A 27,118-nucleotide genomic window follows, 5' to 3' on the forward strand; every position below is an offset into this window, starting at 1 on the left:
ATTATACATATCTTTGAAAAACTATCTAAAAAGCTGTGCTAATTTTTTTTTTAATGTTTTCAAAGCTATTTTTCTAACGTTTCTATCTTAAAAGTCTATGTTTTTAAAATAGGTACTGATAAACATTCACAATAAAATTCTAATTTTTGACAATATTAAGGGGGATTTTTTTTGGATCAAAGATCAGAACGTTGTGATATGTGTTGCCCAGCACTTGTTCCTTAGCATAATCCTGAAAAAAAGATGTCTAATGAAGTGACACCTTATCCAATTCATTTACCTCCAACTTTTGATCAAAGATATACCATACTTCTTTTAAAACTACATTATATCATCCCCAAGATTTACTAGTAACAAGGATGCTCTGGAGTGATTTGAAATAAATTTTTTTGGTCTCACTGTTTTAATCTACAGTAAAACTTGATTATACAAAGCAGCATGAGACCGGGTAGTTTTTCTCGTTACAGATGATATTCACAATACCCATGAATGTAAAAACATACATTTATTAATATAATTAAAGTGAATAAGCATGTACAGATAAATAAAAAAATAGTATACATATTTAATATATGAGAACATTTACTTACATGCATAAAAATGCATATAAATAAAAAACATTAAAGCAAGCGAAATATAATTTAAAAATGTTGCGCTTTCACACATTTCAATTTTATAATACTTAGCACATTAAAAATACCATATGAAGTGTTTCAAAGAATTCAATAATTTGCCTCTACACATTTCTGACCTTGCAAGAAAGTTGTCACAGATTTTGTAGTGACTGTATTTTCAATGAATTTAATGTTGTCTTCATCCATCAATCAATTAATCAATCTCTCTCTCTTTATTATATCACTCTCTGCAGGAATTCCAGAAGAAATTCCTGCAGAGAGTGCAGAGACTGCAGAGAGGAAGTCAAAGAGTTCCAAGTGATTAGTCAAGTTGGGAGAAAGGTAGAGACAACAGATGAATTTTACAGAATGAGGTATGAAGATTTTAAGCCAGAAAAGTTAAAAAAGAAGAGATTCCAAATTACCAAGTCTCTGAAAGGGAATATCAGAACAGATATATGCACAAGTACCATCTTTGAGGCAAAAGGAATCATACAGCGAATAATTTGGGCAACTGAGATGAGCAGTGGTTGAATCAACTGATAACTGAGATTCTGTCAGAAAAAGTACATGGGGTTTGGCAGACTGCAAATGGAAATGGACGTCATTGAGATTAGAACTGAGACCACATATATTTGTGAAATGTACTAGGAAGTGTTTAGCATTAGCATTAGTAGAGGCATTTGATGCAAGAAAGCAAGCTTATGCAGCATCAGCCAAAAAAAAAAAAAAAAAAAAAAAGTAACATAAATAAATAAAAATAACCACTTCCACTTCACCCCTCTGTCCGTTCGAAATACCTGTCCAGCTGAGCCTTAAACTTATTTAGGCTATCAACTTCCACGACAAGGGATGGAAGTCTGTTCCACCCACCAACCACCCGCTGGCTAAAGGCAAATTTCCGCACATCTATCCTACATCTGTCTTTCCTCAATTTGAATTTATGCCCTCTCAGCTGATTATTCTGAGCAAGAGGAAGAATCCCATCAGCATTGAGCATGCTCAAACCATTCAAGGCTTTGTACACCTCTATCAGATCACCTCGCTGGTGCCTAGTTTCCAGACACTGTAATTCGCAAAACTTAAGCCTTTCTCCATAAGAGCACCCCTTTGTCCCATTCACCAATCTAGTTGCCCTTCTCTGTACTCGTTCCAGCAGCTCTACATCCTTCTTGAAATGAGGCCTCCAGGCCTGTATACAGTACTCTAGGTGTGGCCTGACCATTGCCTTATACAAGGGAATAATCACCTCCTTATCCCTGCTAGAAAAATTCCTATATATCATTGACAATACACCATGAGCTACTCTTGCAGCCCATCTGCACTGCTCAGAGAACTTCATATCTGCCTGCACAACCACCCCCAGGTCCCTTTCATTCTCTACCACTGTCAGTGTAGTACCACAGAGTTGATACGTTGCTCTGGGGTTGCTGTTTCCCATATGTAGTACTTTACATTTGTCAATGTTAAACTTCATTTGCCACCTCGAAGCCCATCTGCTCAACCTTTCCAAATCCTGTTGCAGCAGCATAGTGTCAGTAGTGTCCTTGACAACCCTGCCAACCTTCGTATCGTCTGCAAACTTGGACATTAAGCCTGATATACCATCATCAATATCATTTATAAATACAGAAAACAATAAAGGACCCAATACTGAACCCTGAGGGACTCCACTAATAACATTAGTCCACGATGAGCAGTGTCCATTGATTACCACTCTCTGTCTTCTCCCCCTCAACCACCCCTTTATCCATAGCAGCAATTTGCCTCCAATGCCACACTGCTCCAATTTGTGCAGCAGTCTTCCATGTGCAACAGTATCAAAAGCCTTTCTAAGATCCAAGTATATAATATCAAAGTTATTCCCTGCATCCAGTTCTTTTGTGACTGCATCATAGTATCCAATCAAATTGGTCAGGCAAGACTTACCCTTAACAAAACCATGCTGTGTCCTAGCTATAACTGAAGTCTTGTCTAGATGATCCTGCAGTGCTTCTTTCACCAGTGCCTCCATTAATTTTCCGGGAACAGAAGTTAAACTCACAGGTCTATAATTACTTGTGTCAGCCTTTGATCCCCCTTTGTGAATTGGGATCACATTTGCATATCTCCAGTCCATGGGTACCTCCCCTGAGTCCAAGGAAGCTCTCATAATTATGGCTAAGGGTTTGCTTACCTCCTTTGCTGCCTCCTTTAATATAACTGGATAGATCCCATCCACCCCAGGTGCCTTTCTTGTGTTTATCTTCAACAATTTCTCCTCCACTTTGCTCTCAGTTATTACAAGATTCTCTAGCTTACTGCTAGAGTTGAATACACCTCTGGCATTCCCCTCGCTGAATAACTCCTCATGTGTGAATGTCGATGCAAAATATTCATTTAGTTTGTTAGCTACCTGAGCAGGGTCATCAACAGTTGACCCATCGATCTCAAGTGGACCAATCTGATTCATCCCCTTCCTTCTAGAGTTTACATAAGTAAAGAACTCTTTGCTGTTTTTCTTCGCATCCCTTGCCAAGGATCTCTCGTAATCTGCCTTCACCTGCCTAACCTCCTTTGTAACTTGGTTACAGATCAACTTGTATCTATCATAGGCGTCTGTGTCACGTGTTAATTTGTATGTATCCCATGCATTTTTCTTCTCTGCCATATGCCTCATTAGTTCATCTGACAACCATTTAGGCCTAAACCTTGAACAATATTTCTTAGTTGGTATGTAAAGCCTAGTAGCTTCCACGATAAGTTCTTTGAATGCTTCCCATTTTGAATTTGCTGTTGGCAATATCATCAGTTGATCCCACTGTATAGAATTTAAATACTGTCTCAGTCCATTGTAGTCGCCTTTACGAAAGCAATACCCCTTCCCTTTACCCCTAATGGTAGTTACTTCTTTGAGTAACTCCCACTTCAGCACACTGTGATCACCGCCACCAAGCGGTTCATTTATCTGCAGATTCTTAATGCATGAAGAATCACTACTGATAATCAAATCCAGAGTATTACTCCCTCTAGTTGCCTCCCGAACATGCTGATGTAGAAAACAATCATCCAATAAATCCACAAAAGCCTTGCTACTGTGTGAGTGACCAGCCCCCAAATTCCAGTCAATATCTGGGAAATTAAAATCCCCCATTATAAGACTCTCTGATTTACTGGCCAACTCTATTTCTCCGAACAGTTTCTTATTATACTCATCAGAGTCATTAGGCCTATAGCACACTCCTACTCTCAATTTTGATCTCCCAATGCTTATGTCACACCAAACTGACTCGACACTGCACTGTCCAGCGATGTCGACTGGCTTCACTTCCTTGGATTTTACGTGTTTTTTAACTAATAGCATAACCCCTCCTCCCTTCCTATCCTGTCTATCCTTTCTGTAGACATTGTACTCCCCAAATTGCAGTTCTGCATTCCTTATATCTGTGTTACACCACGTCTCTGAAATCCCCACAATATCTGCCCTTGATGTTTTGAGCAATACCTCAAATTCATCAAATTTATTTACTAAACTCCTAGCATTGGTGTACACACAAGTATACATGCACCTGTTCTTTTTCTTAGCTACCCTAACACAACCCATGTGTTTACTTGTACCCCAATGATTCCCAGCAGTCTCTGAAATATCCTGCATCTTATTTTCCAGGCTGCGGCTCATTCAAATAGAAGCAGTGCAAGAATCACTTTCACCTCTGCCAGTGGCTACTGTTAATCTATTAGTCCTTGTATCCCCCCAATCTAGCAGTTTTCCGACCCACCTAACATTGCCTCAATAGCATCAGCAAACATTCTTGCACCCTTCCTATTTAAGTGTATCCCATCCCTGTAGAAGCAGTCTCTCCTGTTAACAAGTACAGACCAGGCTGAACAAAATTCTACCCCTTGAGCCCTGCACAATCTTTCCAGGGCCGAATTGATTGACAGGGCTCTCATCATATACTCCCTCCTATCGTGTCTGGGCAGAATTGCAGACACTTTCAATTTCAACCCTAATTCACGGCTTTTTTTCATCAGTGACCTGTACTTGTCAAGTAATTCCGCCGGTGTCCTACTCTTAATGTCATTAGTGCCTACGTGTACAACTATATCACCTTTTGTGCCCTTAAAAGATGATATCCGCTCTACAACGTCATCAACTTTTGCCCCTGGCAGACATACCCTGGTCCTGTTCCACCTATCCTTTTTACAAAGCATGTTTCCCGTTTCCCTGACAATAGAGTCACCAACAACTACTAGTTCCTTTGGGACCAGCGCATTCTGCCTTGGGGGTTGCCGCTGTGTTGCACGATGACCAAGTGCAAGCTCTGGCATTGGTGTGGGCAGCTGAGAGCTTGATGGGCCCCTCACTTGTAATCCTTCGAGGGCATCCACCCTGTCCTTCAAGCTCTCATATAGGCCCATAACAACGCTGAGTTGTCGCCTTATCTCCTTACACTCCTTGCATCGCACACACACAAAGACATCCCCCATGGCAGTATCATGTCCCATACTTGACTGCTCCGCAAACATCAAGCAAATAGTGCATCTTACAAGGCTGTGATTCAGAGGACAACTGCCCCCCTCAGTTCTCCCCTGGGCCACAGCATTCCCATTAGCTTGAGCCCTTTGCTTTGCTGCTCTGGTTTGAGTCATGATTTAGATTTACTTTCAATAAAATTTCAATTTCTGTACAAAATTAAATCCTAAACTTGTATCCAAACACAGTTATAACGCTATATTTATGTTTCAGTAACGAGTGTTATCTACGGAATATTTACGTTTCAGTAACGAGTGTTATCTACGAAATATTTACGTTTCAGTAACGAGTGTTATCTACGAAATATTTACGTTTCAGTAACGAGTGTTATCTACGAAATATTTACGTTTCAGTAACGAGTGTTATCTACGGAATATTTACGTTTCAGTAACGAGTGCTATCTACGAAATATTTACGTTTCAGTAACGAGTGTTATCTACGAAATCCCTTTATATAACTCTCGTATCAAGTTATGTATTAATTATTTGTTTTTACTAATTATTTATGTTACGTAACCTAAGTGGTTATATGTATAGTTAAAAGTACAATTTAATTGCCAATGAAGTTCGACAAGATTAATAGATTTTACTGATTAATTTTCCCGTAACAATGGCGGATATTACGAACGGTAAACACGTGTTTGGGAGGTTAAGATTTTTTCACAGATAAGTTTGCTCTATTAGTTTGACTATTCATGGTGTATTCAATAGTAAGAAAAATTAGGGGGTCATACTGTATGAAGTAATGAAATTTTTGGATATGGCATACACATGGTAAGAATATACCCAGATCCTTGACATAACATTGTCTCGACAATGCCCCTCGCATACATACTAATTGAACTCTCTCCAGTCAATATCTGGCAGAGTAGGGGCAGCAACATTACACACCAGCCAATCCAGAAGCCTCATAGAGAGTTACCAATTGGTTTGGTATGGTGTACTAACTAGCGGCTGGCCTGTGAACACCATTTTAGAGCTGTACCCTCAAAATGTAAGGAAGTTTGGATCTTGCCATGGTGTTCATCATACTGCAAGATGGAAGAGATGGGAGAGGGTTGTCTGGAACTTAGCTCTGGAGACTAAACATGGGTTCCACCACTTCAAGCCACCACGTTCCACCACAATAAGCAAAGTGGTGGTATTGCACCAGTTGATGAGTCGTCTACCACCTAGGTGGTAGATGACTCTCGTCAGTTGGCTGACTGGGTAGTTGCTGTTTCTGAATCCTGTAATAATGTTCTTTAATTTTGATTATGACCATTAATTTTTTAATGGATTAAGACATATTTACCAGTGTGAAATCCTTCAACAGGAAATAAAATGCTAAATGAATATCTTCAAATTATTACATTAACTCTTAACATATACTCAACATTACAGGAAAACACAAGTTTTAATATTCCACTGATTTGTGTGAGCTGACACAGAGTTACACATATCAAGAGACTGAATCCATAAGTTAATGCAAAAAAAAAAAAAAAAAAAATCACAGAGCCCACTGTTAATGTTGCACTGGCATATTGGTTGCAAAAGAACTGTTACAATGAAGATGTAAACTTCCCTGGTCGTAGAGAGTAAATACAGAAATTTATTTATTCATATATACATAAAATTGAAATATGGGGTTTTTATAAAGTTGCTTTACAGCTTCAAAACTAAAAAAAAAATGTAAGAAAAATACTTAATGATTTATTGCATCATCAATCCATCTTGTAAAGCTTTATTTGCAATAAGCTGCAACACAAAAATTAGTTCAAATACACATGAGTATCTCCCACTGTGTGTGGAACATCAAATTGACATTTGATTTCTCTCCAAGATTACTGTAATACTTTAAGATCTGCAGTGCCTTAGTACTATTCACTTTTGTATAGTACACTTTATCTTCCATAGGGTGTACTATATTATGGAGATCATGAAATTGGGCTTAACCCAACAGTCCTAAAAGTGGCTATTGTGAAATCCTTCCTTACTTTATGTAACACTTTTTATGCAATAAAATTCACTTAACCTAGTCATGTGATTTCATTATTGTAATTTAATTATTTCATTATGAACAACTACGTATGTTCTTTTCTCAACACATTAAAAGTGCAGTATTATGAAAAGTACTATGAAATTAATAAACATATGTTGTAATGTTGTATTTATCAGTAGAATTATATAGTTGTATTTATCAGAATTTATCAGTAATGTTGTATTTATTAGTAGAAACTTCTGGCTATTCAGGGTTTGAAGAGCTCTTGATAGTCTTGCTGGAGGTTTGGGTGACTCACTGATGATGTCTGACATGTTCAGCAGGCTGATAGAAGGTGACAGTTAGGAAATTCCTAGCTCCCTGGCATTCTGCTCTATTATGAAAATATTTTAACTGATGGTGAAACCATCAGACTGAGGAAGTTATGCTACCAGGTCCCATGTTGATGAAAAGACTGGTTCAGTAGGTATTGTTCATTTTTCCAGTCTATTAATAAATATTTTTAAAGTAAGGGTTTACTGTAATACAAAACAGCAAGTAACAATATAAATATTAAAATGATAAAAAATACTATTTACCCTTGTTTCATTCTTCTGGGCAGCATGAGGAACTATAATGGGGCTTTCCAATTCAGTTGTAAGAATATTCCCTCTATTACCCAAAGTAAAGATAGTAGACCGACTTTTGAGAGATGGTTTTGTAGTGAAAATACGTAAATGCTGTTAAGGTAGCTAACAATATAAAAATGAAGTACTAAAAATAAATGCATTTAAGTTACATTTTTTTTTTTATAGAAAAAATTTTACTTTTTTATAGAAAAAAAAAAAAACGTTACTCTGTGGTTACTGCTTCCCACGTGTAGTACTTTACATTTGTCAATGTTAAACTTTATTTGCTACCTCTCAGCCCATCTGCTCAACTTTTCTCGATCCTGTTGCAGCAGCATACTGTCATTGGTGTCATTAATAACTCTGCCAACCTTCAGCACACTGCGATCACGGCCACCTAGTGGTTCCTTTATCTGCAGATTCTTAATGCATGAAAAATCACTACTGATAATCAGATCAAGAGTATTACTCCCTCTAGTTGCCTCACGAACATGCTGCTGTAGAAAACAATCATCCAATAAATCCACAAAAGCCTTACTAGTGTGTGAGTGACCAACTCACAAATTCCAGTCAATCTCTGGGAAATTAAAATCCCCCTTATAAGACACTCCGATTTACTGGCCCACTATTTCTCTGCACAACTGCTCATTATATCATTAGAGCTATAACACACACCTACTCTCATTTTTCCTTTCCTAGTGCTTATATTACACCAAACAGACTCAACACTGCATTGTCCACCAACATCAATTGGATGCACTTCCTTAGATTTTATGTGTTTCTTAACTAACAGCATAACCCTTTCTCTCCTGTCTATCCTTTCTGTACATGTTGTACTCCCCAAATTCCAATTCTGCACTGCTTATGTCTGTGTGACACCACGTCTCTGATATCCCAACAATATCTGCCTTTGATGTCTTGACTAGCACTTCAAGCTCATCGAATTTATTAACTATACTCCTAGCATTGGTGTACATGCAAGTATACATCCACCTGTTTCTACTCTTAGTTACCCTGACACAGCCCATGTATTTACTTGTTCCACTATGACTCCCAGCAGTCCTTGAAATCCCCATGGCCTCGCTTTCCAGGCTGCTGCTCAATTGCATTTCAATAGAAGCAATGCAAGAATCACTTTCACCTCTGCCTGTGGCTACTGTTAATCTACTAGTCCATGTATCCCCCCAAGCTAGCAGTTTTCCACTCACCTAACTCTGCCTTGATAGCATCAGTAAATATTCTTGCACCCTTTCTATTTAAGTGTATCCCATCCTTGTAGAAGCAATCTCTCCTGCTAATAAGCACAGACCAGGCTGAGAAAATTTCTACCCCTTGAGCCTTGCACAATCTCTCCAGGGCCGAGAGTGACACGAGCATTGTGGCATGTTGGTATAAACAATTCAAATGTGCTACAAATTCAAATGATGAAGAAATCCCAGGATGCTTAGTAACTTCTGTAACAGAAGGAGTGTTGCAAAAATTGAAGCATTAATCCTGGAAGATTGCTGTATTAGCATAAAAGAACTAGCTGCAGAGTCCAAATTAGCACAGGGTCCATGAAGAACATCATCCATCAACAGTTGCATATGAGTAAAGTGTCTGCTAGATGGATTCCCAAACAACTGACCCCTTACCAGAAGAAGGAAAGAACACAATGCGCACATGAAATGTTGTCTATGTGCCAAGTTTTTTCACGGCTAGACACCATGGATGAAACTTGGATCCATCACTATAATTCTAAAACTAAATAAATATCAAAACAGTGGAAGTGCATAATCATCCCCCACCCTCAAAAAAGGCATATGTGCAATGAAGTGCTAGCAAGGTAATGCTGTCAGTTTTTTTGAGATCAGCATGGCAAAATACTAAAAGATTACCTTCTAAAGGGCTGTACTGTGACATTGAAGTATTATTCCAACCTCCTCATAAAGCTACATGCTGCTATAAAAGAAAAAAGATGGGGAAAGCTGTCAAAAGGTGTGCACCTGCTTTGTCATAATGCCTGTGCATTTCCTGCATGCTACAGTGAGGTGTGCCCACAAATGTGGATTTGAAATACTGCCACATCCTGTTTATTCTTTCCAACTTTGCCTGCAGATTTCTTCCTCTTTCCTACTATTAAGTCTTTTCTTTGTAGAAAACAATTTGCTGCTGCTGATGATGTGGTGATTTCTGCTGTCGAGTCATAGTTTGAAGGCCAGTCAGAGGACTTCTAAATGTATTGATAGGTGGCAAAAATGTGACATTTTGTCTGGTAACTATGTTGAAAGAGTGTAATACATGGTGATTAGCATTAGAATTAGTAGAGGCATTTGATGCAAGAAAGCAAGCTTATGCAGCATCAGCCAAAAAAAAATAAAGTAAAATAAATAAATAAAAAATAACCACTTCCACTTCACCCCTCTGTTCGTTCGAAATAACTGTCCAGCTGAGCCTTAAACTTATTTAGGCTATCAACTTCCATGACAAGGAATGGAAGTCTGTTCCACCTACCAACCACCCGCTGGCTAAAGGCAAATTTCCGCACATCTATCCTTTCTCAATTTGAATTTATGCCCTCTCACGTGATTATTCTGAGCAAGAGGAAGAATCCCATCAGCACTGAGCATGTTCAAACCATTCAAGCTTTGTACACCTCTATCAGATCACCTCGCTGGTGCCTAGTCTCCAGACACTGTAATTCGCAAAACTTAAGCCTTTCTTTGTAAGAGCACCCCTTTGTTCCATTCATTAATCTTGTTTCCCTCCTCTGTACTCGTTCCAGCAGCTCTACATCCTTCTTGAAATGAGGCCTCCAGGTCTGTATACAGTACTCTAGGTGTGGCCTGACCATTGCCTTATACAAGGGAATAATCCCTCCTTATCCCTGCTAGAAAAATTCCTATATATCATTGACAATACACCATGAGCTACTCTTGCAGCCTGTCTGCACTGCTCAGAGAACTTCATATCTGCCTGCACAACCACCCCCAGGTCCCTTTCATTCTCTACAACTGTCAGTGTAGTACCACAGAGTTGATACGTTGCTCTGGGGTTGCTGTTTCCCATATGTAGTACTTTACATTTGTCAATGTTAAACTTCATTTGCCACCTCTCAGCCCACCTGCTCAACCTTTCCAGATCCTGTTGCAGCAGTATAGTGTCAGTAGTGTCCTTGACAACCCTGCCAACCTTCTTATCGTCTGCAAACTTGGACATAAAGCTTGATATACCATCATCAATATCATTTATAAATACAGAAAACAATAAAAGACCCAATACTGAACCCTGAGGGACTCCACTAATAACATTAGTCCACGATGAGCAGTGTCCATTGATTACCACTCTCTGTCTTCACCCCCTCAACCACCCCTTTATCCATAGCAGCAACTTGCCTCCAATGCCACACTGCTCCAATTTGTGCAGCAGTCTTCCATGTGCAACAGTATCAAAAGCCTTTCTAAGATCCAAGTATATAATATCAAAGTTATTCCCTGCATCCAGTTCTTTTGTGACTGCATCATAGTATCCAATCAAATTGGTCAGGCAAGACTTCCCCTTAACAAAACCATGCTGTGTCCGAGCTATAACTGAAGTCTTGTCTGGATGATCCTGCAGTGCTTCTTTAACCAGTGCCTCCATTAATTTTCCGGGAACAGAAGTTAAACTCACAGGTCTATAATTACTTGTGTCAGCCTTTGATCCTCCTTTGTGAATTGGTGTCACATTTGCACATCTCCAGTCCATGGGTACCTCCCCTGAGTCCAAGGAAGCTCTCATAATTATGGCTAAGGGTTTGCTTACTTCCTTTGCTGCCTCCTTTAATATAACTAGATAGATCCCATCCACCCCAGGTGCCTTTCTTGTGTTTATCTTCAACAATTTCTCCTCCACTTTACTCTCAGTTATTACAAGATTCTCTAGCTTACTGCCAGAGTTGAATACACCTCTGGCATGCCCCTCGCTGAATAACTCCTCATGTGTGAATGTCGATGCAAAATATTCATTTAGTTTGTTAGCTACCTGAGCAGGATCATCAACAGTTGACCCATCGATATCAAGTGGACCAATCTGATTCATCCCCTTCCTTCTAGAGTTCACATAAGTAAAGAACTCTGCTGTTTTTCTTCCCATCCCTTGCCAAGGATTTCTCGTAACCTGCCTTCGCCTGCCTAACCTCCTTTGTAACTTGGTTACAGATCAACTTGTATCTATCATAGGCTTCTGTGTCACGTGTTAATTTGTATGTATCCCATGCATTTTTCTTCTCTGCCATATGCCTCATTAGTTCATCTGACATCCATTTAGGCCTAAACCTTGAACAATATTTCTTAGTTGGTATGTAAAGCCTAGTAGCTTCCAAGATAAGTTCTTTGAATGCTTCCCATTTTGAATTTGCTGTTGGTAACATCATCAATTGATCCCACTGTATAGAATTTAAACTGTCTCAGTCCATCGTAGTCGCCTTTACGAAAGCAATACCCCTTCCCTTTACCCCTAATGGTAGTTACCTCTTTGAGTAAATCCCACTTTAGAACGCTGTGATCACTGCCACCTAGTGGTTCATTTATCTGCAGATTCTTAATGCATGAAGAATCACTACTGATAATCAAATCAAGAGTATTACTCCTTCTAGTTGCCTCCCAAACATGCTGATGTAGAAAACAATCATCCAATAAATCCCCAAAAGCCTTGCTAGTGTGTGAGTGACCAGCCCCCAAATTCCAGTCAATATCTGGGAAATTAAAATCCCCCATTATAAGACTCTCTGATTTACTGGCCCACTCTATTTCCCCGTACAGTTTCTTATTATACTCATCAGAGTCATTAGGCCTATAGCACACTCCTACTCTCAATTTTGATCTCCCAATGCTTGTTTCAACCTTCCATCAGAACTACTTCTGGGTGGATACAAATCATTTCTTTGAAACCCTCCCATACATACATATATGAAAGAGAAGCTAACATATACCTAAATTAAAATTTTCTTCCACTGGTAAAAATTGTCACTTCTAACAGTACTACATAGATAAGCGTGACTAAATATTAGTACTAACCAAAGAGTGCAAGAAAACCATACTTCTGCTGCTCCATCTCCCACAAAAAAAAAAAAAAAACAAACAAACACTATCTTGTGTTTACCTGCTTCTGCAAGCAATGATCGAGCAGACCTTTAACTTTTTACTATACAGCACCTGGCATATTCTAATGAACAGTGAGATGTTCCATGAACATCAATAAATGTTCATGGAATGTTATTTAAAACAATATGAATCATACAATAAATATGTCATGTGACTTTATGTCATAACTTCAGGGGGTGATTCTGAGATCATTCTCAGTGAAAAATGTTATATCAATGGGGTTAAACTCTCAAAGTTCTAATACCTATTGATGGACTAATGGGTATTTGAAATGTAGCTTGACACGAACAAATTTGGTATTGGGAAAAATATCGCATTACATTGTAGAGTAGATTGGTTACACTGATTGCATTGTTTTAACCATGTGTTGTTCCTCCTCATCCATTCCCATTATAGTGGACATTCAGCTACCAACAACACACTATACAATGAGCCACTTCCTTACAAACTTGGCACATATTAATGAGCACTCACTGTTCTTGGTATCTTAGGTGTGGGAATTGTTGCTGATTTACCTCAATGGTAGCACAATCACATTCCTCATTGGAAAACCAGCATGTTCACAGTTACTTCTGTTACAACACAGTGAAGTGTTTGCAACCTCACATGCTACTGGAGCACTGGCTCACACAAATATCCATGCCTACTGCATGCATGTATACAGATGTTACATTTCAAATACCCATAGTTCTGCAACTGTCCAGAATCAGACCCATGTTGATCCAGCATTTTTCACTCAGAGAACTTCAGGAGTCATCTCCTGAAGTTATGACAAAGTCAGATGATACCCTTTATAATAACTTTTACTCACACTAAGTATACAGCTGGGGGAAAAAAAAAAGTGATGCATTCATCCATACAATAAAGAAAGTAAAGGAAAACAATTCTGATAATAATAGAAAAAGATTTATTGGCTAATTAATTTCCCTTAACTGAAATATAACAATTTTTATCTGTGATACTCACAGAATTTCCAAAGCTACATTGTTTGCCCACAAAATGATTCATGTAATAAGAATATAAATTCAAAATAAAACTTTTGAATCATAAACTTTAGGCAAGTCTCCCAACATAACTGGTAACCATTACTGTATTACATTTAGTTAGGTCAGGTTATGTTGAAGGAAAATTTGAAAAAGTGAGTACGGAAAAGCAAATTTTCTGTTGATTTTTTAATATTTGAAGTCTTATTTAGGTCTTTACTGAACAGAATGACTTGTCAAACCGACTAATAAGAAAATGAATCAGCCAATGAATGACAAATAAAAAAATGAATAAAATTACATATCAAAGTTAACTAAAAACTGAGTCAAATCAATGAACTCATAGTAGAACACCATGTTGATGAAGATTTTTGTAACTTAATAGCAAATCTTGTCCAAATTTTTTTCTTTTCTAAAATTCTTAGATAAATAAAGATATTCCTAATTTTTTTTTTCATTGTTAAATACAAAGTGCAAAATTTGAAAAATTGTACATTAAAAAGGTGACTGTGAAGAAAATCCTAGCTTCCTGGATTATTATGAAAATAATAATCCAGGAAGGATTATTTTCATAATAAAACACTGTTTTATTATGAAAATATTTAACTGATGGTGACCATCAAGACTGAGGATAATGATATTCAACTTAAGTCATTACTGTATTTTAGTATTTTAATTATTTAATATATCATCTACACTCCTTGTCTGTGCACGCGAGTGCACATGTGTATGTGTGTGGGTGTGGGTGTGTAGAAAGTTATTATATATTTAAAATATATAATAAAGGATATCCCTCTTGGCTGTATCTTCAACTCCCATAAGATCGTCTTTATCTGGAACTTCTTCAAACTGAAAATGTGAACTGCATGTTACTATAAACAATTTATCAATGTTATTATAATTTCTCTATAATCTGTCAACATAAAAAATAAAAATGAAATCACATATCTTTAAACGAAATTCTGAATTATGGACACACACACACACACACACACACACACACACACACACACACACACACACACACACACACACACACACACACACACACACACACACACACACACACACACACACACACACAAGTAAGTAAATAAGTAAGCAAGTAAAAAAATATATAAAACAGAACATCCCATAATCATAATATGAATTGTTACCATTTAGAAACTAAAAAAAAAAAAAAGATTATTTTTAAATATGAAAAATAAGTTTGGATAAAACTCTGCTTTGGCAGTATCTATGAATACACTGCCTTATCAAAATAGAATATGCAGCTACTAATAGTGAGTTGATCCTCCATCAGTGGCAATGACAGAAGCAATCCTCCTTGGCATTGATTCTACAAGTTTTCACAGATTTTCCATATTTACTGATATATGCAATCACTTTCTGATGCATTTTTCCAAATGATTCTGCTGGCTCTTAATATTGGGTTCAATATTCTTGATTGAACTCTGAATATATGTCACACATTCAGTATATCTTCACACTAACTCAAACATCTTGAGGAGGGAGGGATTAGCTAAACTCAGATGAAGGGAGTAAGGTTCCCCCACACCAGGAGTTATTCTGAGTTGGTTTTCCAACTCACATAACATTCAAAATCAGCCTGTGAACACACACATATACATAATACACTGGAGCAAATATGGCCTAAGATGGTGATGCATTCATTTTGTCTTTATAAGTGTGTATTTGTGAGCCAATTTACATGTTATATGAGCTGAAAAACCCGGAATAACTTTAAGAATTCCTCAACAGAATTTGAACCCAAAATTTACAGATTTTTACAGATAATGTGAAGTATAGAGCTTGACACAGTAAATAACACAGTATGTGTTATCTCTCTCTCTCTCTCTCTCTATTTAACTTAGGGAAGTTGGGGAAACAGATGGAATAAGTTATTTCAGTGAGTTTGAGGTTGAACAATAAACAGTTGTTGGCTGGATACCATATGTATCTTAACTCATCTAGAGGAAAGTGGCTGAATTATCATGGAATCAGAGGTTCAAGACCAAAATCAATACCTGTAGTAAAGTAAAGGAAGCAGACACTGAATGTCTGTATAACACAAAGCATAAAAAGTTTGTGAGGTGGGGGAGGGGAGGATATCACAGCTTAATTAGAATGTTCTCTTTTGAAAAGATCCTAAGATTTTTAAAAATTTTCAGAGATACCTCCCTGAATATATGAAATATATTCCATAGGACAGAATAGTCTAAGTTATGGGAACCCACAATGAACAGCCTCTTTTTTTGATAATTTCTTTACTATTCATATTCACTGAGAAAATTTGCTATCTGATAAGGAAATAACATAAACAGGCTGTCAGGGCAGCAACATCTTTTAAATAAAGACTAACCTTCTGGTGATGCCATTTTGCTTTGTCAAGCAAGGGTGTATAGGCTGGAGGCCCTGTAGGGAAATGAACCTGGAGGCCTATAGGGCCCCAGATTCTAATGCCTGAGACTGCAACAGCTAACCTACCCCACTCCTACTTAAAAGTACAGGTAGTTCTTGACTTTATGAGTTAATCTGTTTCTAGTACATGCTCGTAAAGCAGGAAATTATTTCCTATAGAGGTAATGTTCAAAACAAGGGCTACTTCTCAACAATGAAATCTGACCATAGTAATGTTAAGTAAAGGTCAACAAAACAATAGTTTAAGCTTAAACAATGATTTATTTATCCAAAGAAATAAAAACAGCCTTTAAAATCAAGTAAATTATAATAATAAAGAAATTATTTATGTCATACAAATGTTAAAAAATGTTTATTCTTCTTCATCATCATTGATGGTTCGTCACTTGTTGATTCACTTGTTCACACCTTGAGTACTGTATCTTGTCACTTGTTCACACCTTGAGTACTGTATACAGGTCTGGAGGCCTCATTTCAAGAAGGATGTAGAGCTGCTGGAACGAGTACAGAGAAGGGCAACAAGATTAGTGAATGGAACAAAGGGTTGCTCTTACGAAGAAAGGCTTAAGTTTTGCAAATTACAGAGCCTGGAGACTAGGCATCGCCGAGGTGATCTGATAGAGGTGTACAAGGCTTTGAATGGCTTGAGCATGCTCAATGCCGATGGAATTCTTCCTCTTGCTCAGAATAATCACCTGAGAGGGCATAAATTCAAATTGAGGAAGGACGGATGTCGGATAGATGTGCGGAAATTCGCCTTTAGCCAGCGGGCAGTTGGTTTGTGGAATAGACTTCCATCGCTTGTTGTTGAAGTTGATAGCCTAAACAAATTTAAGGCTCAGCTGGACAGGTATTTCGAACGAATTGAGGGGTGAAATGGGAGTAGTGGTTGTTTTTTTTTTTTTTTTTCTTTTTTTTTGGCTGATGCTGAATAAGCTTGCTTTCTTGCATCATATGCCTCTACTAATGCTAATGCTAATGGTTTATCACTCATTGTTGGTTCGGCACTTGTTGGTTTGTTGGAAGCACAAGGAGTCATCTTCTTCAGAAATGCTTCAAGAGTCATTTTTTTTCCAAGACACGGTCTTCTCTTTACTTTAAAATTTCATGATAGCGTGCATAAGCATTTTTTAAAATCTGTAGCAACTTTTTTAGTGCACTCAAAATTTGAATCTTGTGGCTTGAAAATCTCAATTGCTTTTTCTGTGTTGAAATGCGTTGAGAGTGAAGGAATGAACAGGAGTTTCATGAAGAGACAAGCAAGAGTTTCAGCTGTTAAACCTTCTTCTTCCTCAGCTTCTTCACATTTTGCCATTTCAAAGAAGTCTTAATTTGTGAGCTCTCCATTGTGTGCTTGAAGCAGATCAATGAAGTCAGTTGTAGAAACCTCAAGCTGCAATTGGTTAGCAATATTAATGACCACTTCTCTTTCATTTTGTAAGATCTCCACTGGTTCTTGAAATCCTTCAAAGTTATCAATAAACTGGGGATAGATTTTATTCCAAACACCCTTCAAATTTATCTCCCTTAATAAGGGGAATAAATCTGAAATAACAAAAGACAGCAAAAATGAAGAATAACACAACCACTCTTTATAATGTCAGCATAGTAACTGCTTTATGTTATGTGCTATATAACTGCTCTATGCTTTATGAGTCAGTGAGATGTGATTGTCTGCCCTAACGAACAAACGCACGCATAGTAGTAGCGTATTGTATAACTACGCAAGTGGTTTGAAATGCCATATTTATGAATGTTTAGCATTTATTTATTGCAATTAATGTTCATATTTTTGATTCTGTTGATACTTGACACTTGAACAAAAAGAACTCGTAAACCCGGGAACTCGTAAAGTGGGAACTGCCTGTAGTGCATACCTAGGCAAGCTAGGGAATAACTAAGTTTGTTTTGTTGTCAGCATTAAATTTACTATATTAAATTCAATGTGATTGTAATATTCACTGCAGCTGAAAATATGCTTGCCACAATCACACATATAAACAGAATAGTCCAAGTGCCTTTTCATAATATAATGATAGTTTATACCAACAGGCTGAAGGCAACAATGAAGACAATTTACAAATTAAGTATTCATAAAAAACATATTCTGTTGTCAGCCAGTGCACAGTAAAATATGATCTCTGCTGTTGTTGACCAATTCATTAAATAAAAACAGCAACAAAAGATTTTATAATTTCACACTGTTAAATGTTAAAAGGTACAAGATGTAATGAACAGAATAGAAATCTATGTAATTTACCTGCAATTTCATTAGGCGACTGGTGTAACTTTTGAAGTACGAAAAGAATATTTTGCTCATGGTATCCACATATTCATCTCTGATTTCTCTTGCAACATCTCTTTCGTGGGCCATAAGAAATTGATAGAAAAATTTAAACTTAAGCAGTGCATTCTGAGGAACTTGATAATTAGTCATTGGTTTACGAAAGGAATATATCTTTTGAAGCAAGTATTCTCTGATCTTTGTTACAGCCTGGATAAAATAAAACAAAGGCAAATAAATAACCTAACTATCATATTCTTATTAAACTATGAGAGAGATCAAAGTAAATTACACAAACACACATTTAGAATAAAAAGTGAGTGACCTACAAGTATAAAGATTGATGTGTTGTTGGGGTTTAGGCACATCAGCAACTTAGGCTATATTGTGCCTGTACAAGTGTATTTTCACAGGTTGAAAAAACCAGAATAACTCACCTGCAGAAAACCCTACTTACTATGCCTGATATCAGCTAACTACAGCCTTGATTGAAGAATATTTTTGAAAATCCACCAATCATAGATGGGAATCAAACATGGACTTCCCCAAATGAATGAAAAGTGGCAAAAACCACTATACTCTTTTGGAGCACAAATGTACAAGAACAAAAGCAATGAAAATAGACCAAGATGCATAGTAAAAAACTACCATATTACAGTAGAAGCTCTTTATAGAAACCCTCTTTTTAATGCCCCAGCAGGTTATAACATTCTGTGGTATGTTAAGCTGATTTCCCATAAACATAATGCTATTTTACATTCATTATAATGAACATGAAAGATGAACTAATTTTCTAACTGATCCAAAAATTTCAGCACATCTTATTTTTTCACCTTTTTTATTACAATATTCACATATCAAAGTGAAAGAATTCTACTTTATTGAAACTAATAATGAGCATGCAGGCTGACCCTAAGAAATCACTTCTTTGTATAATGAAATTAACTTCTAGTTGAAGTTAATTTCATTATACAGTAGCTATAGACTATATTTTATCAATAATATGGCTCCTATGAAGTGGGTAGCTTTGCCAAACACAGATAAAATTAAGATTTTACAACTGTGCATAATGGCTTACATTCTAAGACCAACAGCATTAAACAGTTTGGTATCCCTAAGAGTACACTTCCTTTCTGAAAGATTGAAAGCTTAGAGAAATCTGCTGCACCAGGTAGGATCAAAGCATGAAAAGTAAACATCTGGATCTTGAAAAGGTGCTCTTGGAATGGCTAATGACAATGCATGCAAAAAACATTCCCATAAACAGAAATATTTTAAAAATTAAGGCTAAATCTTTTGTGCACTGGATGATTGATTATTAAAGATTTCAAGTTTTCTGATGGGTGATTCCAGTAATTTAAGACTCATAACGAGCTGTCTTTCAAAAAAAAAAAAAAAATGTGCAGCAAAAGTGCAGGAAGGAGGATTGTTTAAAAAATGTTCTGCTAACATTCAACCAGAATGATATCTTAGATTCTGGTGAAACTGGACTTTTTTTCCTTTTATTTTAAGCTTCTACTAGATAAAATGCTTACATTTAAATGTGAAAAATGTGGAGGCAAAAAAAAAAGCACCTTTCTTAATCATGAGCTTCAAATGAGTAGAATTCTGCTGGTGACCTAAAAGCAAAACACAATGTGCTGTATGTAATGTATTTATATGTTTCAGCATGGGTTGAGGTATGAGGCTGATGAAAAAGTGATAACTAACTGCTTTAAACAATTTTAAGCTGGATTTGTTGTCTTGAATGCAACAAATTAAGCTTTGCATGCTTCTTCCTCTATTATATGTGAAGAACAGACTGATAATAGCAAAGAAATTTTTAAGGATTGCATCATCACTTAAACTTAGAGGGAAACATGTTTTAAAAACTATGCCGAAGTGGATACAAACAGGGCATGTTTCAGAATATGAATGAATCAAGAGGAACTCACTGCAGATGTAATGGAACTTGAAATTTATAGTGAAGAAGAGGAACCAATGAGAAAGAGGTTGAGGCTTATCAAGGATAAGAAATTAGCATTTGCATTAATTGAGGCATATGATGCAAGAAAGCAAGTTTATGCAGTATCAACCAAAAAAGAAAATAATAAATAAATAAATAAAACCTTCCCATTTCACCCATCCGGTCACTCCAAACGTTTGTCTAGTTCAGCCTTAAATTTATTTAAGCTATCAACTTCCACAACAACAGATGGAAGTCTGTTCCAGCAATCAACTACCCGCTCGCTAAAAGCAAACTTCCACACATCTGTTCTACAACTGTCTTTCCTCAATTTGAATCTATGTCCCCCCGGGTTCTTAATCTGAGCAAGCGGAAGTATCACATCAGCATTAAGCCTGTCTAAACCATTCAAGGCCTTATACACCTCAATCAGATCACCTTGCAAGTGCCTAGTCTCCAGATGTTGCAACTTGCAGAACTTAAGCCTCTCTTGCTAAGAGGATCCCTTTGTTCCTCTCACCAATCTTGTTGCCCTTCTCTGTACTCGTTCTAGCAACTCTACATCTTCCTAAAATTAGGCCTCCAGACCTGTATGCAGTACTCAAGGTGTAGCCTGACCATTACCTTATACAAAGGGATAATCATTTCCTTGTCTATGCTAGTAAAATTCCTATACATCATTGCCAAAACTCCATGACCTTCTCTGGCAGCCCATCTGCACTGTTCAGAGAACTTCATATCTGACTGCACAATTACTCCCCCCCTCCAGTCTTTTTCATTCTCCATCTCCCTGATTGTAGTACCACACAGTGGGTATGTTCCTCTTGGGTAACTGCTACCATTATGCAGTACTTTGAATTTGTCAATATTAAACTTCAGGTGCTACTTCTCAGCCCATCTGCCTAACTTTTCTAGATCCTGTTGCATTAGCATACTGTCTTTACTGACATTAACAACAATGCCAACCTTTGTATCATCTGCAAACTTGGACATTAAGCCTGATATACCTTCATCGATATCATTGATAAATACACAAAGCAACAATGGCCCAGCACATCCCTTTATCCATAACAGCAATTTGCCCTTAATGACCTACTGCTCCAATTTGTACAGTAGTCTTCCATGTGCAACAGTATCAAAAGCTTTTCTAAAATCCAAGTATATGATATCAAAATTATTCTTTGCATCCAGTTCCTTTGTGACCACATCATGGTATCCAATCAAATTGGTCAGACGACCTCCCCTTAACAAACTCATGCTGTGTCCGAGCTATAACTGAAGTCTTGTCTAGAGGATCCCGCAGTGCTTCTTTAACCAGTGCCTCCATTAATTTTCCTGGAACAGAAGTTAAACTCACAGGTCTATAATTACTTGTGACAGCCTTTGATCCTCCTTTGTGAATTGGGGTCACATTTGCACATCTCCAGTCTATGGGTTACCTCCCCTGAGTCCAAAGAAGCTCTCATAATTATGGCTAAGGGTTTGCTTACTTCCTTTGCTGTCTCCTTCAATATAACTGGATAGATCCCATCCACCCCGGGTACCTTTTTTATGTTTATCCTCAACAATTTCTCCTCCACTTTCCTCTCAGTTATTACAAAATCATCTAGCTCACTGCCAGAGTTTACTTCACCTCTGGCATTTCCCTTCCTGAAAGACTCCTCATGTGTGAATGTAGATGCAAAATACTCATTTAGTTTGTTAGCCACCTGAGCAGGATCATCAACAGTTGAACCATCAATATCCAGTGGACCAATCTGATTCATCCCTTTCCTTCTAGAGTTTACATAAGTAAAGAACTGTTTTCTGTTTTTCTTTGCATCCTTTGCCAAGGATTTCTCATAATCTGCCTTTGCCTGCCTAATTTCCTTTGTGACTTGGTTACAGACCAGCTTATATCTATCATAAGCTTCCATGTCACCCATTAATTTATATGTATATAAAGTGCTTAGCATCATAATACACAGCCATTTCTGAATAAACAGAAAATTTTTAAGGTGGCATCGTTTTAGGTTATATCTCATATTGTGAATACCTTCACAACGAGTTGCCATGATATTGCACTACTTCGAATAAGTAACGCTTCACCTAAGGAGAAGACTAATGTTACTTATTCTCAGATAGGTACCACCACCCAGACAGCACTGTTTCAGGGCTATTTGGCCCTTCTTCAGTGAGTGGGTAGGTACCCAAGTGATGCAATGATGGCGAAAACAGTTATGAAGTATAACTCCACAATACGAGAGATGCCTGATGGTGTATGATGTATTTAGACTAAGGCGCATTTAGGGCTAAAGCCTCAAGCTGCGAACAAATTTAGACTATGTATATAAAGTGCTTAGCATCATAATACACAGCCATTTCTGAATAAACAGAAAATTTTTAAGGTGGCATCGTTTTAGGTTATATCTCATATTGTGAATACCTTCACAACGAGTTGCCATGATATTGCACTACTTCGAATAAGTAACGCTTCACCTAAGGAGAAGACTAATGTTACTTATTCTCAGATAGGTACCACCACCCAGACAGCACTGTTTCAGGGCTATTTGGCCCTTCTTCAGTGAGTGGGTAGGTACCCAAGTGATGCAATGATGGCGAAAACAGTTATGAAGTATAACTCCACAATACGAGAGATGCCTGATGGTGTATGATGTATTTAGACTAAGGCGCATTTAGGGCTAAAGCCTCAAGCTGCGAACAAATTTAGACTATGTATATAAAGTGCTTAGCATCATAATACACAGCCATTTCTGAATAAACAGAAAATTTTTAAGGTGGCATCGTTTTAGGTTATATCTCATATTGTGAATACCTTCACAACGAGTTGCCATGATATTGCACTACTTCGAATAAGTAACGCTTCACCTAAGGAGAAGACTAATGTTACTTATTCTCAGATAGGTACCACCACCCAGACAGCACTGTTTCAGGGCTATTTGGCCCTTCTTCAGTGAGTGGGTAGGTACCCAAGTGATGCAATGATGGCGAAAACAGTTATGAAGTATAACTCCACAATACGAGAGATGCCTGATGGTGTATGATGTATTTAGACTAAGGCGCATTTAGGGCTAAAGCCTCAAGCTGCGAACAAATTTAGACTATGTATATAAAGTGCTTAGCATCATAATACACAGCCATTTCTGAATAAACAGAAAATTTTTAAGGTGGCATCGTTTTAGGTTATATCTCATATTGTGAATACCTTCACAACGAGTTGCCAACTCATTGTGAATACCTTCACAACGAGTTGCCAACTCGTTGTGAAGGTATTCACAATATGAGATATAACCTAAAACGATGCCACCTTAAAAATTTTCTGTTTATTCAGAAATGGCTGTGTATTATGATGCTAAGCACTTTATATACATAGTCTAAATTTGTTCGCAGCTTGAGGCTTTAGCCCTAAATGCGCCTTAGTCTAAATACATCATACACCATCAGGCATCTCTCGTATTGTGGAGTTATACTTCATAACTGTTTTCGCCATCATTGCATCACTTGGGTACCTACCCACTCACTGAAGAAGGGCCAAATAGCCCTGAAACAGTGCTGTCTGGGTGGTGGTACCTATCTGAGAATAAGTAACATTAGTCTTCACCTTAGGTGAAGCGTTACTTATTCGAAGTAGTGCAATATCATGGCAACTCGTTGTGAAGGTATTCACAATATGAGATATAACCTAAAACGATGCCACCTTAAAAATTTTCTGTTTATTCAGAAATGGCTGTGTATTATGATGCTAAGCACTTTATATACATAGTCTAAATTTGTTCGCAGCTTGAGGCTTTAGCCCTAAATGCGCCTTAGTCTAAATACATTAATTTATATGTATCCCATGCATTTTTCTTCTCTGCCATATGTCTCATTAGTTCATCTGACATCCATTTAGGCCTAAACCTTGAACAATATTTCTTAGTTGGTATGAAAAGCCTAGTAGCTTCCAAGATAAATTCTTTGAATGCTTCCCATTTAGGCCTGAACCTTGAACAGTATTTCTTAGTTGGTATGAAAAGCCTAGTAGCCTTCAAGATTAAGTCCCTGAAGGCTTTCCATTTAGAATTCACCATTGGTAACATCATCAGTTCATCCCACTGTATAGAATTTAAAAACTGTCTGAGACCACTGTAGTCATCTTTACGAAAACAAAAACCCTTCCCTTTACCCTTGATGGTAGTTACATCTTATGTAAATTCCAAATCAGTACGCTGTGACAACTGTCACCTAGTAGTTCCTTTATCTGCAAATTCTTAATGCATTAATAATCACTGCTGATAATCAGATCAAGAGTATTGCTCCCTCTGGTTGCCCCTCGAACATGTTGCTGTAGAAAACAATCCTCCAATAAATCCACAAACGTCTTGCTAGCATGCAAATGACCAACCTACAAGCTCCAGTGAATATCTGAAAGTTAAAATTCCCCATTACTAGACATTCTGATTTATTGGCACACACTATTTCTCTGTACAACTGTTTGTTGTACTCATCTGAGTCATTACGCCTATAACACACTCCTACACTCATTTTCCCCAATCCCAGTGTTTATATCACACCAAACAGACTCAACATTGCACTGTCCACCCATGTCAACTGGATGCACTTCCTTAGATTTTATGTGTTTCTTAACTAACAACATAACCCCTCCTCCTTTCCTACCCTGTCTATCCTTTCTGTACACATTATACTCCCCAAATTTCAATTCTGCACTGCTTATATCTGTGTGAAACCATTTCTCTAATATATCCAACAATATCTGCCTTTGATGTCTTGATCAGCACTTCAAATTCATCAAATTTATTTACTGTACTTCTAGCACTGGTATACATGCAAGTACACTGTTATACATGCACCTGTTCTTACTCTTAGTTATCCTAAGACAGCCCATGTATTTACTTGTTCCATGATAACTCCCAGCAGCTCTTGAAATCCCCAGCAACTTGCTCTCTAGGCTGCTGCTCATTACAATAGAAGCAGTGCAAGAATCACTTTGCCTTTGCCTGCAGCTACTGTTAATCTTTTAGTCTGTGAATCCCCCCAAGCTAGCAATTTTGATGTCATTTTTTTTTTCCAAGTGCAGCATAACCCTGAAACTGATTTAACCCAATCGTGTTACTTCATTATTCTCTTTTAAAAGGTGTTCCGCTACTGAAACAGCACATTTTGATAGATTATTTTAAAATCTGAAACCAATTACCTTATCTGTGGTTAGGCCTTGATATATATACACGTTGTTGTTGTTGTTATTTGGTTTTTAGGAGCATTAGCAACTAAGGCCATATTGCTCTGGGGGATATGCAGTGGTCATTCCCTGACCTTTCCGCATCCTCTGTATTTGGTGGTCACAGGCTCGAACCCTGGTCTAATCAAGAAGCGTGTGCTACACACTGCTGCTCCTGCCCACCTGGCTATGGAGGCACCATATATATATATACACGTATGTACACATATACACAGATACTGTACACATGGTACATACTACTGTGTGCAGTAATTACTTTACATGCATAATTTACAAATTAATCTTACTATGCTGTACAATCAATTCAAATTTTATGATCTTCATTTTAATAATGTAGTATGTATTCTGAATTAGATTATACAATTATTGTATTTGTAGAATTACATTAAATATTCAAACTTTTCTATGTTCTTTTATCAATTTCATGAACTATTCATATATCGTCCTTTTGACATAATGACCATTTTTCTGTTTCCCTGGGGGACGTTCACTACAAAAGAGCTTTAACTGTATTATTATTTTTAAAATACTCTCCAAAGCCATTAATATATTTATTCTGTTGTGTGACCAGTCTAGTCCTGCTTTATGTATAGAAAGATTGTATAGAAAAACTGTGTATAGAAATATTCTGGAAACTGCAATATTTCTGTAACATCTTTCATCTCAGATAGAATTGACAGCCATTCAGCTTTTCTTTAAGTTAGTGGTTCTCGTTCCAAAATGTATTATGAACTGCAGACAACATGTTTAGGCAGGCCAATTGACCTGGAGGCTGTCAAATGATGGATCTTCACTAAAAGTTGAGTTTACTAACACTTCCCATCTGAGTGTTAAGAGCCTTAGTTTTATTATTATTATTACTAGACATATAGTGCAAGGAAGCCTGAGGCTTATGTTGCACCAGCCAAAAAAAATTTCCGAGTTACCCTGAGAGAGAGAGAGAGAGAGAGAGAGAGAGAGAGAGAGTCAGAAGTAGAAGGGAATCACCAAGAAAGAGAAGAATGATGATATCCAGCTCAGGACCCTAGGTGTGCCAAGCCCATAATCACCAGATGTGAATCCCTGGGGTTATATTTTGTTATTAATGATATGAGAACTTTGCATTATTATTAAGTAAAGATCCCCACTATCCTGTCCAATCAAGAAACCTCTAGTTTTGTTTAGCCAGTGTCTGTGAGAATTTTGTTCAAGTCAGGAAGAATCATATTCCTGACTTTAAAAGCTTTTTTTTTTTTTTTTTTTTTTTTTTTTTTTTTACACTATCATGATAATTATTCCTCTCTAAATTGCTTGGTCAATTGCTACAGGTTAGAATCAACTAAATTTTATTATAATTTTTTTAAAAATTTAAGGCAGCTATCTAACACCACTGACAATTTTTTTTTTTTAAATAAAGAGATTCTAT

General features: G+C 37.2%; 1 protein-coding gene across 5 annotated transcripts in view; it reads right to left on the reverse strand.

Moving 5' to 3' along the window:
- Positions 1-27,118, reverse strand: part of Vps52 (vacuolar protein sorting 52) — a 106,167-nt gene that overhangs the window by 33,391 nt on the left and 45,658 nt on the right. For all 5 annotated transcript variants that reach the window (XM_090370465.1, XM_090370466.1, XM_090370464.1 and 2 more), the window contains 3 exons: positions 18,506-18,739; positions 14,616-14,673; positions 7,689-7,822 (listed from right to left, as the gene is read on the reverse strand). In XM_090370465.1, coding sequence (XP_090226591.1) covers positions 7,689-7,822; positions 14,616-14,673; positions 18,506-18,739 — 426 coding nt within the window. The remainder of the gene's footprint in view (positions 1-7,688; positions 7,823-14,615; positions 14,674-18,505; positions 18,740-27,118) is intronic.

This window comes from Mastigoproctus giganteus, chromosome 3 (genome assembly GCF_048544385.1).
Source record: "Mastigoproctus giganteus isolate SK-2022 chromosome 3, ASM4854438v1, whole genome shotgun sequence".
NCBI lineage: Eukaryota > Metazoa > Arthropoda > Arachnida > Uropygi > Thelyphonidae > Mastigoproctus > Mastigoproctus giganteus.